Source organism: Thermobia domestica, chromosome 14 (genome assembly GCF_964235325.1).
Source record: "Thermobia domestica chromosome 14, izTheDome1.hap1.1, whole genome shotgun sequence".
Taxonomy (NCBI): domain Eukaryota; kingdom Metazoa; phylum Arthropoda; class Insecta; order Zygentoma; family Lepismatidae; genus Thermobia; species Thermobia domestica.
In genome coordinates, this window is record NC_137467.1 from 144,363,871 (window position 1) to 144,389,279 (window position 25,409).

At 36.8% G+C, this 25,409-nt stretch overlaps 1 protein-coding gene across 2 annotated transcripts; it reads right to left on the reverse strand.

The window, feature by feature from the left end:
* Positions 1 to 1,762: 1,762 nt before the first annotated feature.
* On the reverse strand, positions 1,763 to 24,514 carry RpL21 (ribosomal protein L21). Of its 2 annotated transcripts, none has more exons than XM_081738998.1 (5): positions 24,361 to 24,514; positions 16,932 to 17,069; positions 13,146 to 13,279; positions 5,571 to 5,700; positions 1,763 to 1,891 (listed from the first exon to the last, which is right to left on the reverse strand). In XM_081738998.1, the coding sequence occupies exons 2-5, from the start codon at positions 17,058 to 17,060 to the stop codon at positions 1,805 to 1,807; spliced, it is 480 nt and encodes a 159-aa protein (XP_081595124.1). In that variant the 5' UTR covers positions 17,061 to 17,069; positions 24,361 to 24,514; the 3' UTR covers positions 1,763 to 1,804. The 2 variants fall into 2 exon arrangements, with proteins under 2 accessions (XP_081595124.1, XP_081595125.1); XM_081738999.1 differs by lacking the exon at positions 24,361 to 24,514 and adding an exon at positions 24,238 to 24,261.
* Between the last annotated feature and the right edge of the window lie 895 nt (positions 24,515 to 25,409).

Below are 25,409 nucleotides of genomic sequence, written 5' to 3' on the forward strand. Positions count from 1 at the left end.
AGTAACTGCTGCAAATACTTTTCATTGTCCATATCAATTCTGCCACCGTAGCCCTGTCCCTGACACTTTTAAATACGCACAGTTGATGCACACTTTGTGCTCTGTTGTAGACCCTGCTACCTTACTGCTAGTTTGAGAGGCCTGAAGACTGTCAGAACCTGATGGCGTAAAAACCACAATTCATCACAAAAACACGGGTTAGACTTCAATAAGCACTAACATATAAAATCAGGACTGAATTTCGTAAGATTCAACCTCACCTAGGTTTTTTTTTAACATTAGATAATGTGCACGGAACAGATATCAAAAGATGGTAACAGAACGTACAAGATATGCCAACAAAATGACCGTTTTAGAATGTTCCTACCTGTTACAACTCCATTGAGATAATATAAGAACTAGAAATGCCCTAACAGGGAAATCTTGATGGTATTGAACTCGCATACATCGAATAGATCCGCCTAAGGCTGGCAAAAAGCTAATTGTTTCGTAAGCCCCCTTACTAATCTTTTTTGATACACTGTTCAATTGTTTAAAAACGTGCGAAAATTATGTTTAAAACATTCAACGGCACTTGTAACGGAAATATTCTGAAAGCGAAGTGATTTCCTCACTTCTGTTGCCCTATAATAGTCAATAATATCATGTGGATGTTGTCGTTATTTCGTAACATTGAAGTAATATATACATGTACAGTCAGGAACTCCCCGTATAACTTAATACGAGGTGTGTCCGACGTTTTTGTCCCTATAACTGTACTTATATTTGACACTCGTGTATCATTTTATAGTCACGGAAACTCAATAGGTGTACTTGATTTGTTTACTCGAAGACCAGAGATATGGATTTTAGTATTTGTTCGTATACATCAGTTACGCAATACATCCATCACCTTAGAGAGGAAATTCTCGAATCGAAGGCTACAATGAGACCATGCTCGAATTTACACTGCGACATAGCAAAAGACATATCTAGTTCTTATATTACCTCAATTTACAACTAATTTTCCCACTTATTTTGCAAGTAGAAATTCCCTTTAGAGACTTCGGTCAAAAACAAGAGATACTTTTAGATGAAAGAGAGACTCGCTCCGATGCCTGATTGGTTCTGTTTACAAACAATCAACACATGCTTATATTTACAACCATGTGCATTCTTACTACGAAATACTACAGAGGCAGACGACAGGAACACCTATGCAACCGCCATACAGGAGCAGCTATGAAAACCAGGAGGATCATACCTATTGGTATCAATATCTGGCTGGTCAAGTCCCCTTCCTTAGCTTGCAGTGGAGCTCTAATGCCTCCTTTCTTCTTTCTCTCTGCTTGTAGAAGAACATCGAGAGACTCCTCGTCACAGAACCATTCAACTTGCAGTGGAGCTTTGTGGTTATTTCTAACCGCTTAGCTTGCAGTGGAGCTCTATTGGGTCCTACCACTCCTCACTTAGCTTGCTTTGTGAGGAATCCTTACCGAGGCCATCAGGTCCTTGGTACGCCTACATTAGAGAATTTGCACTTATTTTGTATTACACTGTTTAGAACGAAATTCTGTAACAAACGGGTAGTGTGAGAAAACGAATTCCAGAATATAATTGCTCTACCTTATACCTGCAGAAGTAGAATTTTACAATACACTCATCTTCCAGAACTTTATTTGCCTTTCACTTCAGCTAATTTATTGAATATAGGGATGAATAACCTCAGAAGACTGTTTATGAATGACAGAAAGGGAGGTGATATTTACTAATAATAAACTAGTTTTATAACTTCGTGTTTTATTTTCTGTTTTATATATACATATTACGCGATGAATTCATATGGTATTGGAGCTAATTTGATGGGTTCAGTTTTGCCGCTGACGATATGCGCCTTCCTTGGTTGAGCAGGCTGGAAAAAATATTTTAAATAATCAGTTAACACTTAAAACAAAATCCATATCTTTCATATAAGCAATATGATGATCAAAAATAAGTCAACAACACTGAAATTGCCTGACTCGCATAAACTACTCAGACAAGAAATTAATTAAACCTGTGTCTTAGGGTTTCCGTGCCGATGCAACAACTACTTATGCTATCAACTTCGCTTCCTGAACAAGCACTCATATTCGATCTTTGCGGTAAACTTCGTATCGATATTGAGTACAAGGAGGCATATGAAAATTTTACGGTGATTATGATATAAAACGGCCTCTACAGGCAATATACCTTACATGTGTGATTTAGTGAAAAATATTTATGTATAGTATTTACTTTCCTTACAGGTGGCACATGTCAATAAGCTGCAAAATGTTTTTATTATTATTATTATTATTATAAGAAAAAGATTCGTGGGGTCATCCTTATAGATCACCTTTAGAAGGAAGGTATTATATTATCACTGACACATACTATTGCTCACTTCTGAGGAAGATAGGAGATGCTGTTAAGCAAAAACGTCACGGTATGGTCACCAAAGTGATCCCTCCTTGCGGGCAATGGACCTGCTCATGCATCCCAAAGAGCATTTGCAGACTCTGCTAGATGCAACTTGGAAATATTGGTGCATCCCTGATCTAGCTCCAAGCGACTTCCTGTTCCCACAGATGAAAACTTTACTTCAGAATTACCATTTTGACAAAACAAATGATGACACCATGGAGGTAAGATTTTTTTTTTTTCATGCAGTCTGCAGAGCTCTACAAGGATGCCCTAGGATAGATCATAAAACACTGGGAGAAGTATAACTCTGTACGGAGATTATACAAAAGTCTTAAGAAAAGATGTAAAACTCAACGCTCTGTTCAGATCCACCATAAAATAATGAAATCTTTCATTTTAACATCTCATGATTATGCCTGTTAGGCTAAGGGAGACGGATGATTAAGGCAAGTGAATAATGGAAAAATTGGTGGAGTGAGAATGTGGGAAGAAACGGGAGTGCCCCGAGACAGACGGACACATTGTTGTCCACTACAAACTTACTGAGGCACCGTGCTCCTTACACACTCCACAACTTAAATCCACATTTTTTTTACGGCTTGTACGATAAATATGACCTCTAAGGAATATATATATATCTGAATAATAAGATTTATTAGAAATCTGTATGCGACTGTAATAGTAAACGCGATTAGTTGTCCTAGAAGTTTGAACTAGCAACGCATCATTCGCAATTTGCATATATGTCCAGGTGGAAAGGTAACCGTTGTAATTTTTATATACGATAAACGACGACATACTGAGGGCTCCAGCAGAGTCAGTCGACTTATCTTTGATAATTAAATATCTTGGTTCGAGATCAAGCTTTTACCCGAAGTGCAGATAGTATCAGTATCTGTAAGTAGTGTTGATGCGAGACCATAATCTACAAAATCCTCTGCGCTTCTCAGTCTTCGTTCGGAGTGGCCAACGAGCCCAGCAGGCCCTACATGCGTGACACTTGTACGCAAGCTGAACCGTGATCCTCATCAAACTGACTAAGAGGCATGGCCACTTGCACCGCCGACTGATTGTACTAGTGAGAGGATCCACGTCGCACCGTGTAAGGGAAAGGACCAATGTTCGTTGAAGGTTTCCACACGGTACACTCCCAGCATCTCCTTTCAGGTATCACTCCATCCGGTCCTTCTGGGTGCGCATACGTTCCACTCCTCCGTCCCATTACCCCGGGTCCATGCGTCGTCCAAGCCATATCCAGTATGCATAAACAGTTCAGAGCGAGGTTGATGTCCAGAGATCAGATTACATTCGAGCCCGGCCCAGCCACCAAACTGGAGGACCAGTGGCTGACTGAAGTTCCGAAGAACTGGGCGATAAGGACGCCATATCCCGATGCCACCCTATTCACTACAAACGCAATTACAAATGTAACAAGATTTCAATCTTATAAAATTACTTCTTAAAACGTATTATTCACGAAGCACGCCATAACGTTTCGTTTACGTGAATCAGCTCAGCTTCTCTAGTCAATTGAGAACTGAAATAATTGATTCTGACAAGCGACTTGTGGCCCACGCTACAAATTATATTAATGACATTCTTGTGTTGATTGTCGTCGTTCTGGCAGAAGTCAGCCAAAATACACGGCTAGCAAAAATCATCTCCCTGATTTCGTTCGCATGCTGTGTTAAAAGTATAAGATAAAGACTATTGAAACAAAGCATGAAAAGGAAAATTCACCAACTTCGCTACAAGTGGTCGATATGCTCACGCGAAATGTCCATATGTTACAACAGTTCCAACTCCAGCCACCCTGGTCAGGATAGTTTCCACAACACTCTCCACATTATCTTCTGTGGTATACCAAGCTCACTACCAGTTTCTACAGTCAATATTTTTTGGGCTTCGGACATAAACTTCTCTTACGCTCAATGGTTCTATCAGGAACAGATCGTCATTCCATGGTTCTTTTACAATAGACATATCTAGTTGTAAATTTAGGAATCACGTATTGTCTTTTCACGTGGTAGGTTCTTATGAAATCGAGTACGGAAACATTTTGAGACAGTGATTAGTTATCTTGTATGAAACTCTACGACGTAAATATGCACGCTTTTCTGTAGCCACCATTTATCAGAAGCATCCGCCTGGCAGTCAAACTGGTGTATTAAGGTTAGTTTAAAGGGAAAAATTTTGCCGACAGATGTCACTACAGTCTCCGTATCTCTTTCATATATTTTTTTACCTTTCACGAAAATTCACGATTTCTCTTACAAATTTCAACCTACAGACTTTGAATTTTTAGAGAATGAAGTTCATATCCTATCGAAGGCAACAATCCCGTGCCAATTTTTTTATTTAGAATTTTCTTCATTGTTGAAATGGCTTGCTTGTTGAAATGGATATCCAAACCTCTAACGCCATAAACTGTTTTAACAATGAAGAAAATTCTAAATAAAAAATCGGCACGGATTGTTGCCTTCCATAGGTTATGGAGTTCCTTCTCTAAAAATTTGAAGTCTCTAGGTTGAAATTTGTAAAAGAAATTGTAAATTTTCGTGAAAGATAAAAAAATACACGAGAGAGATAGGAAGATTAGTGACATCTATTGGCAAAACTTGTCCCTTTACACCATTCTTAAAAGCCAATGACAAAATCTGAAATGAACTTGAGTTTTCCTTTTCATGCTATGTTTCAGTTCTCTGCGCTTTATAATTTTAACACAACAGGTGAACGAAATTAGGAACGAATGTGCTAGTCCTGTATTAGTTTTGAGATATAGCTGTTTTGAGGTTGAACCACTGCTACAATCTGTTTGCCAATATGCATCTAATATTCTTACTAATTTATGTTATTATTCCTGAACATAATTCTACTGTTCTTGAGCTGTTCAATTTGCTATAGCAACTTAAAAACCTCACACTCAGGGAGTCAGTGACTGCCAGAACAGAGACGATATATTACTTACTCAATGAGTATCGCAATGAAATGGATACTTACACTACATAAATTAATTCTCTTAAATCGTTTTGAACTTAAATTTCTAGTTAATTCTTCAATTTGCAACATTAGGACATTCCAATATAAACTTCTGTGGCCGCGTGAGTTCATTTATTGAACGAACAAAAAGCAATCACACAACCAACCTGTCTTTTAAGGCGGATCCTCTTTCCCTTTTCCTTAGCTTCACGTTTCAGCTTCTCATTTTCAGCCACTCGCTTCAAGAAGTCCTGTCGGCACTTGGAATGGTTTACATGTTCAGTTCGAATGTTGATCCTTTGAAAAATGGAAGAAAATAATAATAATAAACGATAGTCATATGAAAAAAAGATCTTAGCACCAATAATATATTCACACATTCAACGCTTAAAAAATGAAATGAAATCTGTTTTACGTCCCACGGTTATGCCGGTTAGGCTAAAGGAGACGGTGATGATGAGTAATGAATGAAATGGTGGAATGAAGAAAGTGGGAGGAAACGGGAGAACCCCGAGAAAACCCACGCACACGGTGTTTGTCCACCACAAAGTTCACTTGGCGGGGGCTGGGATCGAACCCGGAACCCCTAGCACCAGAGGTGAACGCTCTACCACTGAGCCACCGCGGCCCCATTCAACGCTTAAGCTATCATTTACCATACGAATGTGTGTTCCAAACTCTCTGTTGAGTGCATGAATTAAAACGTTACAAATAAGATTTTCCTGCACCACGCATAACAAATGAGCATCTGTTGGGCATTTGCTTATGCGTAAAGAAAATTTTGTCATGCCTACATTAAAATAAACTTCGTTGGCTACAGAAATGGCGGACATTTCCTGATTTTGAACCCAGACTTCAGAGCTGTCAGGTCGTATGTTTTATGGCTACACCAGCAAGTTTACTCGTTTATTTATTTCGTCTTAATGTCTGTTACCATAACCCTTACATTAGTTCTTAGATTTACTAAGTTTATTACAATAACTAGCAGAAGTGTCCGTTCTCCGGACGATAATAATAAAAGTTTAATGAAAATAAAACTGCAAAGTTGAATACTGTAGAAACAGAATTTTCAAAAACACTGAAACACCTGTTCACTCATTTTTAATGTTTTCATAAACCGAATCTCTCATCTTCCATTTACAAGAATTAGGTATTCACTGTGAACAAGTAGGGAAAATTTGATTATAGATATCCTACCACCCCCTCTCCCCCCCCAAAAAAAAACTAATTTTCGAAAACTGAAACACATGTTCCTCATTTTCAATTAAAGAGTTTATATAATAAATTTCACACTTCTTAACTTAAACAAATTCTGACATTGAACATTTTCCGAATAAAGAAAATGGAAATTCGATAACAGAAATTGTCTCCTTTCTCTTTTACAGAGAGGACGTTACGCAGACGCTAAAACACACATTCCCTTAATTAAGAGTTGAGTTGATTTTGAGTTTAACGTCCCATTCAGCAGTGAGGCTATATGAGACGTGGACCTACTGATTAACGTGGAATCCGAACCACATGAGCTCCAGCCCGAATCCTTAATTAAGAGTTTAAATACCGAATTTCACACCTCAACTTACGCGATTTCTCAAGCTGGATATCTTTAGAATAAAGAGTCGAAAAGGCTCTTCGCTAAGACCGCCTCACTTTTTTTTAAATATATAATTTTAGTGAATAACTTAAAAGATAATGAAGATGATGATGAAGTGAGCCAGGCAATTATTAAATAAACTAATAATAGTTTTCAAACTCTGTTACAGACAATAAATTTGGCTGCGCAGTTTATGACGTCATAGTTCTTGGACATTCAAATTTACGTCGTAGTCCTTGTGACATGTACTTCAACTGATAATTTTTAACTAACATTCACTTACAAGATAGAGATGAAACATGCCTTCAAACCGTTCACAGTTTTTGTGCTTTTCGAGGCTTTAACGTGTGAGAATTTTTATTTACTGTTGGTACACTCATGTCCAAAATGATTGTCGCATGTCTATAACTGTCTTCTTGTAAGAATATAATTTGATAATGATTTTGGAGGGTACGTCTAATACTGTTACTATGTGTATAATCGTGAAATTTATATTTGTGGTAAATTTCATAGGAAAAGAATTATAAATATAAAAATTAGAATGAGTAAAACAAAATGTTGCTAAATGGACAAGAAAGTTTTATTTTCGTTTTGTTGTTCTTATTTACTGCTCTTTTAACATGAAATTTGCCACATACATGTCTTTGCCGATTATAGACACACTAACATTATAAGAAATACCGGGCGAATTCGTTATTAAATTATACTCCCACAATAACATATTTATAGACATGCGACAATAATTTTGGACATGAGTGTACATATGCATCCCATCCTATCATTCAGTAATAATTATTATTATTCAACTGTCCTCTGTTATCAAGTTTCCATACTGCAATTACCAATTCTCTACGTATTTTTTTCCTATCATACGCAATTTAACGGCACGCATGTTACATACTAGTGTATGAAGCAAATGATGCTTAAGTCTTCTCAAATAGTCACATTCAATCATTCTACTTCATGTTTATTCACGGTAATTGATGGCATTTTTACTTTTACACTATTCTATTATGTTTAATTGACACGTTTCCTCGAAATTCTCTAGATTAAATTCAAGGCAGATTCTTTTATAATGATGTAAATATTAAGTTCCTTGCAATTTGACTTTTGAGTCTGCACTTGCTATTATATATATATATATATATATATATATATATATATATATATATATATATATATATATATATAGGGTGTCCTATTAATGCGTACACAAAATTTAAGGGTAAATAGTTAATGTCAAACCAAGAAAAAAAGAAAAAGTCCTCTGCAACTTTGGCCAAAAGTCCATAGTTTCGGAGATATAGGGTATCGAAAGTGTGGGAAAATGACTTTAGAGATCTATATCTTCACTATCCTAAACGATAGAGCAAAGGCCGTATGGTCAAATCAAAGACATCGAATGTGCTCTGTTCAAAAATGCTTATGCCGCAATCGTGAAACCCGTGCGCAAGGGATTCTCAAAGGAAGTGGGGAATCCTCGTCAATTCTCCTTTGGGAAATCCCTTGCGGCGTAAGCATTTTCGGATAGAGCACATTCGTTGTCGTTGACTTGACCATACGGCCTTTAGGATAGTGAAGATATAGATCTCTAAAGTTCATTTTCCCACACTTTCGGCACCCTATATCTCCGAAACTAAGGACTTTTGTCCAAAGTTGCAGAGGACTTTTTTTCTTGGTTTGACATCAACTATTTACCCTTAAATTTTTTGTACGCATTAATAGGACAGCCTATATATATGATGTTTCGGAACAACACAGACAACCTTTGTGAGATGATTCCTGACACCAAGATAGCAAAGTATTGATCAACCTGGGTGCAGAAATGCTTCCTTTCGGAGTTATATTCTGAAAAAAAAAAAAATCCAAATCTATGGGAACTACCGTAGTAGGGCCAGGACTTCACTTAGGAAGTAATATGTGCGCTATCCAAAAATACATGGTTCAGAATCCTACGGTACAGCAATTTTTAAACAGACAGTTTGGCAGTACTCACCAACTACCTCTATAAAAATTGTTGCGGAAGTACCGCAGGACTCTAGTTCCTAAACAGTCTTAACCCGACTACGGTAGGTCCCATACTTTTGGAGCTATGCACCTTTAAAGTTAATTGTTTTATGTTTTCGGCAGCCTGTAACTCCGAAAGGAAGCATTTGTGCACCGACGTTGGTCTATACTTTTCGTCTTATCTTGGTGTGAGAAATCACCTCCCAAACGTTGGTGTTACTTTCAAATACCTTATATATATAACGGACAAAGAATTTCCCTTGTGTAATGACTACGCTTGCTTTGCGTGTGACAAGCAACCCAAAAGCACGAACACATTCAGTGTCAAAAAATGCACAACCAGAACTGCGAATCGAACCCGTAACTTCAGCTCATTATGACGGGGTGTGCTAGTCCTGAAAGTTACCGAGGATATTATATAAGTTTTTTTCCCCCTTTATCTTATAATAGATAAGGGAAGACTCGGTTCTTAAAAATTAGTTATAAAATTAAGTATTCTATGCTAGACAAATCTGGTGAAAGCTAGAGTAGTGACTAAATATTCTCTCCTCCATTGCTCACACAATATTATGTATATGCATTCTAGATAGATATAAAACATGGAAATCTTGATAGAAAAAGACCGAACATTTTACCGTTCGAGATTTCCGCTCAAGAACAGAACAGACTATATCAGACAACTCCAAAAGTTTCAATTTCGAATCAAAAATGAACAAAAGCACTACAAAATTCTTTTTTTAAAAAAATACAATTTTATTAAACAACCACTATACTCAGATCAGTTAGCACATGTTATTAACACCCAATAACGTTCAAAGTGGAACTTTAAAGTTAAATTCCATGGCTGAGCCCTTGATGATAAGGAAGACTGATTATAAATATAAACGAGAGATTACATGTATATATAAAAGCAAGTGGGGATAATGGGAAAAACGCCGAGAAATATCAGGGAAAATTTTATATGGTCAAACGGTCTAACACTTATTCACGGGCATTTCGTAGCCTAAAAGTATCAATGTCTTACCCAAAAACATATGTGGGAAGAGAGGATAATGTAGCCCTCGTAAAGAGTTTACATTTAATTACACAGAGTTCCTTGATTTCTTTATGCTCAATTGAGGTGAGGAATGAACGAAGTCCGAGGTTTCGCTGCTTTCCTCACTCTATCAATTGTTTTCTTTATAAAATTACTGTGCATTACTTAAAAATTGAAATGTGGAGAAAAATTGACGTAAAGTTTCCTTGTCACAGTCATTTTACGTGTGTTTAAGAAACATTACGCTCCTTGTAGAACTACATAGTTTAATCAGGTTTCTGCATTGTAGAAACAATTTTAAAGTTCCTTGAACCACCGCTATAAACATTCCTAATCAAAAACCACCTTCCCCTTCTAGATTTTTTTTTCTTTCTTCAAAAACACGTCAACAACCCCTTACTTAATACTGATGTTATCAAAACGTGGTATACTTTTTCAATATTCTTCAAGCTGTGTTCATTAACTAATATTTTGAATATTGTATTCTAAGTACGTGCCTGTTAATTATTGTGAGTAAACTTGACATATTCACCCTACTTAACCTGAAAACCGGTACGTATATCATAATAAACTATTTTGAAAAGTACTCCGTATCTGTATTATTTTTTCGTTAAATTGCCGACCAGATATATATATATATATATGTGCTCCTATTATAAAGCAATCACTCCATTGTAGATCACTGAATTGTAATCAATTTTTCCTTTGAGGACGGAGTGATTTTCGGCAAGGAAATTTTATAGCGGTAAACTTTAAATTTGCTTCTACAGTGGGGCCAGAGTTCCTTTACAGTCGAACTAAATGCGTGAAACAATGTAAGATAATATTTGAATCTCCCATCTTGATCACTGACAAACAACAGTGATCCTCACGTGAATTGCCACGTAATTGTTTCCAGAGGAAACGGAGATGCATTGAAAAGTTCACTATCCCGCTGGGTCCATGAACGGTTCGGCAGAGCCACCAAGTCACATTCTGATCACGCAGAAGGCGGGAAGCCTGCAGGATCTTGGAGGCCTTCCCCACCATTCCTACTCGGAAGTGCATTCACTCTGAAACGTGCTATTGATCGGAGTTTGTGAGATAGTGTAACAACGTCTTCACATGAGCAAAGGAAAACCCGTACTTTTTCAAGAAATTGAGAACAATCCCAAATTCACCAGCCCCTTATCTTTGGCCCCCTCGTGTCTGCATCTTACGACACCAGACAATGGACAATGATGCTCTGCGGTCAAGTGTGCTTGAAGCCTTTAGCTTATGACGCCACAACTGCTAAGCGGAAGAATACATGAACATGGAGGCGTATCAAGCTGTGTAGGAATAATGGAGGTGAACATACGGACGTTTTGAACAAATAACTGCAAATAGTATTAGCGCAGGGATGAAGTGCAGACATGAAGAACTTTCTGGCCATCCTGTATAATGGAAACAATGATCAAAATAATTATTTCTACAAGAAGCGAGTCACTGAAATGTGTCAATTTACCGTCATTTGGGTGATTCGATATGTATAATTTAAATTTTTACTACCTTGGAATACCGAGAAAGCTAAGTAGATTAATTAAGATATGTTTAAGTGAATCCCAAAGTAAAATCCGGGTAGGAAAATTTTTGTCCACGAGCTTCCACGTCGAAAATGGCCTGAAACAAGGAGATGCGTTGTCGCCATTATTATTTAACTTTGTGCTGGAATACGCCATAAGGAAAATCAAAGATAGCAACCAGGGCCTAGAGTTGAACGGCATTCACCAGGTTATGGCATATGCTGATGATGTAAATTTAATAGGGGATGATAGGAGAACAGTAGAAATAAATGCAGAGATATTATTAAACGCTTGCAGGGACATGGGTTTAGAAGTAAATGCAGAGAAAACTAAATACATGGAAGTGCGTCGGGACCGTAATACGGCAAATTGTGGAGGCGTTAAAATATTAAATAATACTTTTGATAAAGTGGATACTTTCAAATATTTAGGATCAATATTAACAGACGAAAATTATATTCACGAAGAAATTAAATGTCGACTAAAAGCAGGGAATTCGTGTTACTATTCGGTTCAAAATCTCTTGTCGTCGCGAATTCTGTCGAGGAATTCGAAGCTTAAAATATATAAAACGATAATCATGCCTGTTGTTCTGTATGGTTGCGAAACATGGTCGCTTACTCTGAGGGAAGAACATAGACTGAAAGTATTTGAGAACAGGATCCTGAGAAGAATATTCGGACCCAAGAGGAACGAGAATGGGGAATGGCGGAACGAGGAACTACATAGTTTATACGGTTTACCCAACATTGTTAGGGTCGTCAAGTCTAGGAGGCTTAGGTGGGCAGGTCATGTAGCTAGAATGGAAGAAAGTAGAAACGCTGTCAAAGTCTTGACTGGTAGACCCATAGGAAAACGACCATTAGGAAGACCTAGGCGCAGATGGGAGGATAATATTAAGATGGATCTCGCAGAGATAGGAATACAAAGTAGAAACTGGATCCAATTAGCTAAGGATAGAAGTCAGTGGAGAGCTTTTGTGAACGCGGCACTGAACCTCCGGGTTCCATAGGCCATAGAGTTAGTTAGTTAGTTACTATCAGGCATCACTTAGCGAGATCTTCAACTTATTTTGTGTAACACGAACAAAATTAATAGCATGTTCTGTAATCTTTGAGTACATATGCAAACATCATATTGCATTCATCACATCATTATAGCTTACTTAAAACTCTTATCTCTAATATCAAGAATTGGAGATAAGCCTGCGCAAGCTCTTTGCTTTTGCACTGCGGCTCATTTCATTGCTCCAAAAGTAGAGAAACGAAACTATTTGCAATGCCAATACTTCCATTCTTTGTGAGTATTTAAGTGAGAAAAAGATTTAGCACAAGGATTACAAAATTATGTAATTAACAAAAGCAAATAAAAAATAAATTGCTAGAAACTGTTTCTCCAACTTTTAGTTCGAATTAAAATTACTGTACTAACTTTTATTGAAATTGTAATTATGTATCCTCACTTGTTTAAATTTTCCTCATCTGTGTTTAAAACTCGAGTGAAGATTTTGAATGGGAAAGAGCAATGAAACTTTATCGCGCAGAAGAATTTGAGATTGACTTACCTCTTAGGAATTATTTTTCCTCGAACACGTTTGTTGACAATAACACCTAACGCTCGTGGAGTCACATTGTACACTCGACCGGTCTTCCCGTGATAGTACTTGTAAGGCATGCCCTTTTGTACTGCTCCATTTCCCTAAGGAATTACAAAACGGTCAAAACTATAATTACAAAGGATAAAAGAATGTTTTCTGAACAAACTATATTCTGCCATTACAGATCCAATATAAAAATTATGTTGTAGAATTCAAGGTTTTAGCCCTTAGACTACTTTTGACATGCTTGTCACATTTTAAAAAATGTTAAGATACATAAATGATTTGTGAGTGATAATATAACACTTCTTAAAATTATTATTACTACCGGTTTGTATCACTAGTATGAGGGAATTTTAAAATCCTGATTAAATATCCCTCCATAACACAAAATGCTTTCAATACTGATATGGACACACCCTTCAAAACCAGGGGAGAATGAAGTTCATTTCCTTCCAATGAGATCAAGTCAAGCACATACTACATACTAGTAATTTCCATCTGGCTGAATTACGCTGTATGCTTTTACAGAGAACGAAAGAAACACTTTGACCATAGGGAAAGATAATGAAGTAGAAGAAAGAAATAAGTTTTGGCAGTGTGCGAATAGTCTGTCTGTAAAAACATTGAATATCCTATCGATGTTCCAATTTGCGTGTTACAACCCGTCCTAAGATTGTTCCTTGTTCTCTGTGTCGTTTACGAAATAGTAAACTGTGCTGTTACAACCAATTGGAAATGATTACACTACATGGAAAACTTACTTGATTTATTTTTGGAAGGGGAAGAGAGAAATTTAAAGGAACCCCTGAGAAAATGTGATGACATGATATCTATCTGAATTATAAGAAATCCTTTACATCACTATTACAGGGCTCATAGTGGTCTGGTCTCTTGTAAAAAATAGTTGAAAAGTGACCAAAAGCACAAGAAAAAGTGACTAAAATCTCATCATATCCCTTTTTTCCTTTGTCAATTTCTCCATCACCTCGCTGTTTTGTTTCATCTTTTCTTATTTACTTCTTCTTTTTGAGGTTCCTCCCTTCTTAGGTTTTCGAAGTATGCTTTGTAGTTACGGTAAGCAGGCTTAGCAGATGTTAGAAGCTTCTGAGTAGGTAGAACCAGTTCTGGCCTATTTCCGAATTTTTTCATCCTAGACATTATATTTAACTTAGCATTGAGAGTTCTCAAAGCCATGAAATATTCAAATTTATCACCTACTATTAAGAAGAACATACAAGAAGCATAACACAAGACGAACATGATGAACCACACAAACACAGCGTTGAGCGAAACGTTAACTATTACGAGAGAAAAATTAAAGACTATTATGATAGAAGAAAGCATAGACACAGAAGGGTTCTCCACCCCACTTTGAGACCTTAAGCATCCACCAACCATACACTGCCCTTTAGAAAGAATAAAAGGTAAAGTGAGAACAAAGCTGAATGTTTTACACGTGGCAGCAAGTACTGAAGCTTTCAAAAGAGTAATGAGTAACAGTTTCTGCCTTTTTCAATTTATTTTTATAATATCTTTCTTAGAAAACTGCCAATTCAAAACATAAATCTCACGAAAAAGCCACTTTACCTCCCAAAAAAGTAACTTTTAGTGACAAATTTGAAAAAAAAAAAAAAAGTGACTCACTATGAGCCCTGCTATTACGGAATGATCCTTCCACCACCTCGAATACGAAGTGCTACTCAAAATATCCGAGAATTTTTTTTTTTTTTTTTACCGGGCAAACCAGTAGCAGTACGACATTCCGCCGCTAGATGTCTCGAAGTGTATGTATTAGCTACTGCATTACAAAGTTGCGCCATCTTTGGCACATTCAGCTGTGAGTTGTAGTTGTGTCAGGACGTATTTCAATGCTTCCGCGATTTGTCAAATAACTGACGTTAATGAGCAACGAAATTGCATCAAGTTCTGTGTCAAGTTGAAGAAAACTGCAGCCGAAACTCATCGCATGCTGAAAGAGACATTTGGTAAGAGTGCACTGAGTCAAGCAAGAACATTTAAATGGTTCATGCGTTTCAAAGAAGGCTGCGAATCTGTGAAAGATGACAAACATTCTGATCAACCTTCAACATGCACAACATCGGAAATGATTATGAAAGTGCGTGATGTGATTCACGAAAACAGAAGGCAGACAATTCACGATGTTTGTAACAGATTCACACTGTCCTACGGTGCATGTCAACAAATTCTATCAGATGAGTGAACATGAGATGAATTGAAGCAAAGTTTGTACCTCGCCTGCTCAGCATCGACCAAAACCACCTCAGTATTCAGACGTGCACTGAGGTGCAACAAAGAGTTCGAGAATGTTCAAACTTCTTATCCAGAGTCACTAGAGGTGATGAATCTTGGGTCTACGGTTATAACCCGGAAACGAAGCAGCGATCATCACAATGGAAGACGTCATCATCTCCAAAGCAGAAAAAAGGTCGATAAGTTCGAAGCAACATCAAGTCAAAGCTGATTTTTTTTTTCGCAATTCGAGGACTTGTGAGTAAGGAGTTTGTTCCGCCTGGTCAGAATGTCAACGGGAAGTTTTACTGTGCGGTTTTGAAGAGACTGAGGGAAGATGTTTAGCGCGAACGACCAGAGCTCTAACAAAATAAAGACTGGTTGCTGCAACATAACGGTCCCTCACCCTTCCTACTTCTCTGACTAGCCCCATGCGACTTCTACCTGTTCACAAAGATGAAACTCGCGTTGAAAGGGCGACGTCTCGCCTCCACTGAAGGTATCCAATTGGGACTGCACAGGGTTCTGAACACCCTTCACCCTGCGGACTTCCAGGACTGCTTCCAAAAGTGGGAACAACGCTGGGATTGTTGCATACATGCCGGAGGGGACTACTTTGAAAGTAACGGAGGACATTAGGACGTAAATATAATTTTCTGATTTTCACAATGACATTCTCGGATATTTTGGGTAGCACTTCGTAACCCTAATCTGAAGAAAAAATCCATTGATGACACACTGTATCTTTCTATGAATAAAAACAGTGTAAGTCCGTCAAACACTTGGCAAGAACATACATAATAGGTCTTTGATCAAGTTACAAGGACAAGAATGATGAAAAGTTGGTAGGCGTATTCGGAACAATTATATAGATATAATCTGTAGAAACAAAAAAATTGTGTAAACCCTCAAATCTGCGTTCTCTTCCTCTAAAGATTGTAATAAAATTTCACCTTCGTTACATTTCCGTTCAGTATTTTATGGTACATTAATAATAGCGAAGTAAAATTTATAATTCAAAGGGAAATGTTGTGGTAACCTCAAGGTGAAATTAGTATGGTTTAACAACATGAAATACGCAATATCTTAAATAGATTCGATAAAATATCAAGTAGATTTATTGCAATCTAATGTCTCAAACGTATCATATCATTATAGCTTACTAAAAACTCTTACCTCTAATACGAAGCATCAGAGATAAGCCTGCGCAAGCACTTTGCTCTTGCACTGCGGCTCATTTCATTACTCCAAAAGTAGAGAAACGAAACTATTTGCAGTGCCAATATCATAATGAAATACTTATCTTATAACGCCTACCACAATAAAAACAATCTTTCTGAAATCTTCAATAGGAACAATCTATTATTCAACTGATTAGAACTCACCAGAGTTCACCTACGCACTTACTATTGGCTGGACACGAAAATAATTTCATAATAGTTGCAAAATATTACTTCATCTTATTGCAAACAAATATGTATCCATATATGAAAACCATACCTTGATGTCTACTATGTCACCCACACGGTAAACTCGCATATACGTTGACAGTGGGATGATGCCATGTTTCCGGAACGGTCGGGAAAACAAATCCCTCGTCCCTCGACGATAACCTTTAGAATTCGTCATGTTCTATACCTAAAAATAAAACAAAGAAATGCATTAACTATCATATCTGCTCTTATTACGTGGAAATCTTTATTATCACCGCAATGTAATTCATAAAATGAGTTTCGTTTCAGGTAAGTTTCAGAAAAGCTATCTACAGAATGGCATAGCTAAAACTTAGTGTTGCCACAGCCGCGATGGCTCAGTGATAGAGTGTTCACCTCTGGTGCATGGAGTCCTAAGTTCGATCCTAGCTCGAGCCAAGTGAGCTTTGTGGTAGATAAATGCGTGTGCATGGGTTTTCTCGGGGTTCTCCCATTTCCTCCCACTTTCTTAATTCCACCATTTCATTCATCTTTCATTATCACCGTCGCCTTCTGCCTAGCCGGCATAACCATGAGACTTAACTCTTAATTATTTCATTTCAGTACTGCTAACTAAATTATTTAGTACGGTTCATTTTTCTTTCACGTCCAATGATTACGTCACGAGGCTATGCGAAATTGACGATAATGAACGAGATGGAACGATGAAAGTGGGAAGGAAAAATTACGCTCACGGTGTCTGAATGAACGAAGACGTCAGCAGCATGGCTATCTGTCCCCGTCAAGACACGGCCAAAGGCGCACACAAGCTGAACATGTAAGCTTCAAAATAAAACTTATACCAGTGTCGTTTAAACAAAAACTCTACAAATTACGAGAAAAAGTAACTATAAAATTAATACAGGTCCCAAAAAGACCAAACGAATAATATATATATACAAATGATTCAAAATAAACAACAGGGATGTATATTAGATATAAGGCCAAAATTTGACATATGGAGACAAAAAGCAGAATTTCATATTAGGTTCCTGCTCACATTAAATGAACTAAAAAACAGCAAATACTTATATAGTATAAACTTAATACTAAGACTCAGTGATTGATATTTAGAGTGATAATGCACTTTGATAGTTACATTGCATTTACTAGTCTCTATTACATACATACAGTGGCGGCGATTGGACGCTAAAAGTGGGGGAGCAAGACATGATCTGAATATTGGTATATCAATGTTAGTTTTCCTGATTGTTTCTAACGCTTTGTTTGACGAAAGATTGTATAATTAATAGGATAGTATTGTTTCAGTTAAAATACCGTACATTGTATTTCAAGTAAGTTGACAAGAGCAACGCAAGTAGGTACTGGCCCTTTGTAACAACGAAGATCTACGAAGAGATTTGATTCCTTGCTCATGAACATCTTAAAATTCTGTTTGGAAAATTGTGTGATTCGGCCAGTGGCCACCGGCTCTATTTGGTACCAAAATGATCACCATCCCTTTAGGTATTGATCAACACCAATATCATCTCCCTATTAGTTACCACTTCCAAGATACTGACCAAAAAAAGTTCCCATTTCGGGAGATTTAAGAAGCCATATCCCGAGAACTGTAAGTCATAAATTATATAAATGTGTTTAAGCATAAATTATATAATTGGCTAATAGAAAGACCGTTTTATTCATTAGATGAATACTTTACGCAAATTAAATGTGAAAGTTAACATTGTAATTTTGATGTATATTTTGACGTTGTCTATTGCCATAATTGGTTCAAGGACAATAAAATTATTATTATTATTATTATTATTATTATTATATAAAGATTATATTGGTGTTGATCAATACCTACGAGGATGGTGAACATTTTGGTACAATTTAGCCTCGTTAATCCGAATATTTGTTTGCTCGAGCTGTTCGGATTATCAAAAAGTTCGAATTACTAAGGAATGGACAAAATCGCTCGAAACAAGCTTAATGTACATAAATTTACTGACAGAAGTTATCACTGCCGATCATTTCTCAAGAAGAAAAAAAAAAAACTGCAATAATGTCGCCACTTAGCATGTTATTTTTGGCCCTCTGCTGCACTATCCATATGTAAAGTGCTTGTTCAACATCCATATTTTAGCCATTCTCGAAGTTTGTCGCTTTCTCGGGCCACATTCCTTACGAGAACAATGAGAGATTATCTTCTCTCTCTCTTACTTTTAATGTCAAACACGGTCGATTTTTGCAACACCGTATTCTGAAGCAAGTTTTCCTAAAGATTCTCCATTGTCCAGTCGTTGATAATCCCGCACTTGTCTTCTGACGACAGGCAACGCACGCCTGACTGCACGCAATTACAGTGTGTATACATACTGTACACCCCTGAAACGGATTGACCTGACTAATTCCGACAGATTTGTTTACATTTGTTTACAGTTGCACTGTTGTGAATGGAAATCTAAAAATGCACTACGTACTACAGACGACGATTGAAATCCATTCGCAGTAGCGTGCCTGCGGATTAACGAGTTTTTACTGTACTAGATAGTAACCGGTGGCCACTGGCCAACTGGACACCGTTCCCCAGATACTGGCCAAAAAAGTTCCGATTTCAGGAGATTTAAGGACCCGTAGATATTTCGGGAACCGTAAGTCATAGAAAGATGATGATAGTGTTGATCAATACTTAAGAGGATGGTGAACATTTTGTTAACAAATAGTAATCGGTGGCCACTGGTTATATCTGCATTTTCAATAATCTATATCTATCTATCTATCTATCTATCTATCTATATATATATATATATATATATATATATATATATATATATATATATATATATATGGTGATAAAAAGTGACAGCTCAATATGGATCAGATCCCCTAATACGCAGGTCGCAGGTTCCATATATGTAAGTGTATTATCTATTGAATTTAATCAAATACATTTAATATATAATTTCGAAAAAGATAATTCTTTTTAAGTTCGTTCTGGCAACGTTCTTTATGCATTCTCAACTATTTCCTTTTGTTTTCTGTTCAAAGAAAAAAGCCAACGAAAGGGCTTTACTGCGTCTGCGAAAACGGCATTCTTGTGTCTTCTACTTTATAATTAAAAAAAAAAAAAGAAAAAAAATTCACCATGAATTTGTAACTGTGGAATATCATAAATGCTCTGGGCAAAACAATGAAAAAGGAATAAGTTGATTCTTATTACTCTCTTTGTAATCACTATTTCTTACTACTAGAAAGAAGAAAAGACACTTTAGGAACTGTCAATTTTTGTGCAATTAAAGAATAACTTGTGAAAGACTTCTTTTTCTGCGAAATGTTCTCTCAATTAGTTTCAAAGCGGCTAACTAACATATCGAGCTCTTGTAAGAATAAATGAAAGTATCGTAGAATTATTGTACTTTAAAAGGTTATGTTTTGGGCCATTTTCCGTGGCAATTAAAACGCAATTCCTGTAGCTTTCGTAACTCCACGGGAAGACAAATAACCAATATGTACTCACGCCACGGCAAATATTATATGGCACATTTTTTTGGGGTTAAGTTTAGAGTTACCCTCCGCTTTTTATAAAAATCAGGAAAATTTACAGGAGAAATGAGGTAACAAATGATAATTTGAAGTTTTTATTTGATGTTTACGAATGTAAGTTCGGCAGGAGAGTTATCTTTAATACGAGAAAAGATATGTGGAAGTTAGTACTATTTGCCGGATGCGGAAGCATTGCGCAAGGTTTCAGCAGCATGGTAGCTGTAAAATATGGCGAATATGGCGAACAGGTGCAACGGATGCGCAAAAATAATGAAGAAAACCTTTTAAATTTTTGTGAAACACACGGAGTACTGAAGTTAAGTGAAATGTAACAATTTTTAATACTTTAAGCACTGTTTTTGCATGTTACAAAGTCCAAGGGCAACTTCAGACTGGAGGGGCAACTCTAAACTTAAGCCTTTTTTTTCTATGAGCCAGTAATATGTACAAAAACTTTACATTTCCAAATAAAACTATATACATTACGGGGGGTCACTTCAAAAAAGTGGGGAGGCAACTGCCCCTCCTTCCACCTAATCGCCGTCCCTGCATACATATAATGCAAGCTGATACTACCGTTACAAACTTTTATTGTTTAAAAAAAATATGCGTGGTGAACCAGGTGTTGCTGTGTATACCATACAAAAAATTATAACAAATAAGAGGGTTATTTAAGCGAAGTCGAAAACGATAGAACTATTTATTAACTTTAGAACTAATTGTTTTTAGCCAGTAAATAGGAGAAAATAATGACAAAGTAAGTGTCTTGTGGGTTCCTTCCATAGCATTTTCTTCTGAATCGAAACCTCTGTCTCGTTTGAGATTCAAATGACGGGGCTGCTATCCTGCAACAGCAAGTCTATCCGTTTTTAGAAAAATCTTATCTCCCATTTGAATAGAAATTCTGCTCTTCCCTCTACGTCTGATACTTTCACAACAAAAACTAATCTAGCATAACGGCAGAACACTTATAAGCAAACCTTGCGAGGCCGAAATCGACTTTGTTGACGAAAAAGCTTGGCAGCGAGTGGGGAATATCAAGAAACGAACGTAAGCACAATTTAAAAGTGCTTCCATTCATAAAGACGAGCGCAGTGGCCAAAACCCTGATTGATCAAAGTAAGTCTGAACAATGTGTTTCAAGTCTGAAAATGTCAATAAATTTGTAAAACTGGTAAGGGGATCGAAAAGAAAAAACACATTAATAAACACCGGGAGGAAGTAGTCATCCATTAAAGGGTAGGCTTATGACAGCCATCTTCTATCTTGCTCGATTGTTTTAAATAGGAAGTGGGTCATGTAACATATCAAACTGGGCTAGAATTTTAACAGAAATATAATGGCGAAGCTTATTTTGCCATACGTTTATATTTGTAAGACATAATGAAATGGCACAATAGTATCAGCGGGCTATTCTGGTAAGAAATTCTCGACGGATCTGTGGCAAAGGAATGAATGGGATAAAGTAGGGGTTAAATTCCAAAGTTGGGCGTCCGTTTCCAGCAAAATTTTTAAAATTTACAGGAAAGATATGGATAATTTGATCGTTTGTGTGCTTAATAATATATAAGAGTCTCGAAAAAATCTGTTTATTTGTTATATATAAGCGGCTATAAACATGGGACTATACGGCGAGCGGAGGGAACTACTTGGCGCAAGGTAACCAAACAGTTGCATTGTGGGAAAGAAACGAGCATTTATGTTATCAACATGGCGAATGTACAAGGGCAATGAACTAACAGTTTTAACATTTGTGAAGCAATACGTTGATAACGAGCAAAATCTTTTAAAAGTTTGTGAAGAGCACGGATTAATGAACCTAATAAATTACACAAAGTGTGCAGAGGAGATAACAGCGAAAAAACGTGGCGAAAGCGGACGCCCAACTTCGGAATAAATGCCTAAAGTAGTGTGAGAATGCAGTACTAACATATTTATTCTCACACTAACAAAGAAACACAATAAACATGCCACCTAATGGTATCAATAACACAGATATACACAATCACACACAGACAGCATTACAGAGACCGGATTACACTAGTTCCCCAAATCAAACAAAATATATTCACCATTACATTTAACGCGTAATTTCATATAAGACTAATGAATACTTCAGTTAATGTTATGTCGAAAATAACAACGAAAATAATAAAATAACTACAAATGCTAGGTCAAAATATTTTATAATTCACCAAATACCCATTTACAATATTTTTGCGCGATAAAAGTTCAAAAACTGATTTCAAGTTGATCATATCCATCATAAGTAGCTACCTACGACATTCCCGTTAGAGTATTGTTTTCCTGATTAGGATTGTTTCATAAAGATACGGCCGTTACTAAAAGGAACTCATACCAGTATGTCTTACAAACAAACAAGTATGGCAATACAGACTTCATCATTGAATCTTTCTTAAACTTGTCCAGTATGATATGATATTAAAAAGTTCTGGTTGAATTCAAAGGTTGGTCGTCTGTTTCTAGTAGAATAAAAATTTAGAGGGAGGAATGGATAATTTGCTCGTTTGTGTGCTTGATAGTATGTAAGGAAAGCGAAAGTTTTGTTTATTTATTTTATATGCGGTTATAAACATGGAACTATTTGGCAAGCAGAGGAACTACTTAGGGCAAAGTTACCGAATGGTAAATACATTAATAGGTAAGAGTACACTTTGAGCAGAACATTCATATTTTGGTCATACGATGTGACATTGGAGGAACAGAATCACTGCCATTAGTACCGTATGTAATACGTTAGGTTAGGTATAGGTTCCTATGAATGTTCTGTTCAAAGTGAACTTTTCTTCATTGATGAAAGTAGGCAAGGCTCTAGAACATAGGTTCACCTTCCTATTAAGCTGTAATCAAGACAGAAAATAAAGTACCCTGCAGGACTCTAACCCGCCTTCACTCGCTACCGCTCACTCGCCAACAATATGTGGATTAAATATTAAACTTCGCTACATTAATAAAAAACCTAGCCACTAAACTATATGGGGGGGGGGCTGTGTTCTAGGACCTTCCCATAAAAATCGAACTTTTTGTTTGCGAAAATAACGCTAGTTTAGAAATAGTTAGTTTACAAATATAGAAGTAATGAAGGCGACTCGGACAGTGACTTTAATCGGTTCTTATAGGTTCAGCCACTTCCTGGAACTGTTTGTGCCTCAGTCACTTGAAAACACTTCTGCCCTGACTCGGTTAGATGGCATTCGTTATTTCTGGTGCCCACATAGCAAAAGTTGATCAATGTCTTGCAGAATACTTTATACGTACACTGAAACCCCCTCAAATGTATCTATAGGCCTACATAACATAGCATAATATTAGCCGAAACTATAAAAAACTTTTGGCCGAAAACCAGGCGGATGACCAACTTTGGAATAAATAATACAAATATTCAAACTTGAGACACATTGTTCCAACTTATTCATGATCAATCACGTTTTTTGCTTTACCAATGGAAGCACTTAAGATTTTGCTTACGCTTGTTTCTTGATATTCTACATTTCGCCGCCGCAAGTTTGTTCAACAAAGTAGCTTTCGACGTCGCACGGCTTACTGATTTGCCTTGCATGCCAGTTTGTATGAATTCTAGATACTGTATTGGTTTGGCAAGGTATACAGTTTATTAGACCAGCTTTCGAGTTAACTTTCTTTTTGCAAGTATTAAATGATGAAACGCAGAAGTTTCAGAATTACGCATCTTTTAAAGAAAGACTGCAGCGACTAGCTAATACTCTTCTATGTAACAATTCAGCTTTCCATGCTGCATAGACTCATGTCAACCATGCTTCCATTAAGAGAAAAACACGTGGCTAAATTACAAACACCATTACCTTACTAAAAACTAATTTTCTGTAATACACGTTAAATCAAATTGTTACTGAATATTACATTTTTAACTTCCTACAAACACGTTTCACAAAAATATATCAAAAACTAATCACATATATTATTACCTCTTCCCCCTGCAAATTCCTCGTTAACAAAGAGGAAGTTGTGATTCGATATAATCAAACTCGATCGCAATCCATTCGATGTATTCTTCTTCTTCTGCAATTATCGGAAAAGTAAATACACCAATGTCTTAAAAAGAAAAAAATCTATCGGTACAATCAATCTATTTACTAATCAAGATTAAGTGGAAAGTCAGTAATGCTATAGAATAATTATTTGTGTACTGATCAACAAAGAAGCACACCCACAAGTGTTGTCCTACGGGTACGGATCCCAGTAAACTTTGTTACTCGAAATACCTTTTATGGGGCGTTTACACTTAGTCGATTTGCGTTCGATTCAGTTGAATTGACGTCACTTTCAACTTAATCGACCGTGTAAACAACACTTCAACTTAATCGCTTGTTGATCAAAAGCGACTAATCGACTAGCAACTGAATTGAAAGACATTCTATTTTCTGTGGTCGATTCTATTTTCTTCTGCTATAACACCGAAAATTGTACCAATTACTTTTTGCTTGGACATCTTTTAGAACGTTTACACTTGGTCGATTTAGTCGCACGACTAAATCGACTCGCTGCATTTGCAACTAAATCCAAGCAACTAATCCGAATCAGTTCGATGGATGTATTCAATTATTTCAACCGCAGAAAATAGAACGTCTTTCAATTCAGTTGCCAGTCGATTAGTCGCCTTCGATCAACAAGCGATTAAGTTGAAGTCCCGTTTACACGGTCTATTAAGTTGAAAGTGACGTCAATTCAACTGAATCGAACGCAAATCGACTAAGTGTAAACGCCCCATTTAAAATTGCCAGTCTATTTCGAATCGACCAGAGGAGAGCGAGTCGACAAGCAGCAATTAATTTCGGTTGAAACAATTGAACATATCCATCGATCTGATTCGGCCTAGTTGCTTCGATTTAGTCGCAAATGCAGCGAGTCGATTTAGCCGTGGGACTAAATCGACCAAGTGTAAACGCCCCATTAAGGAAACATTGAACGCCTAATGGGGCGTTTACACTTGGTCGATTTAGTCGCACGGCTAAAT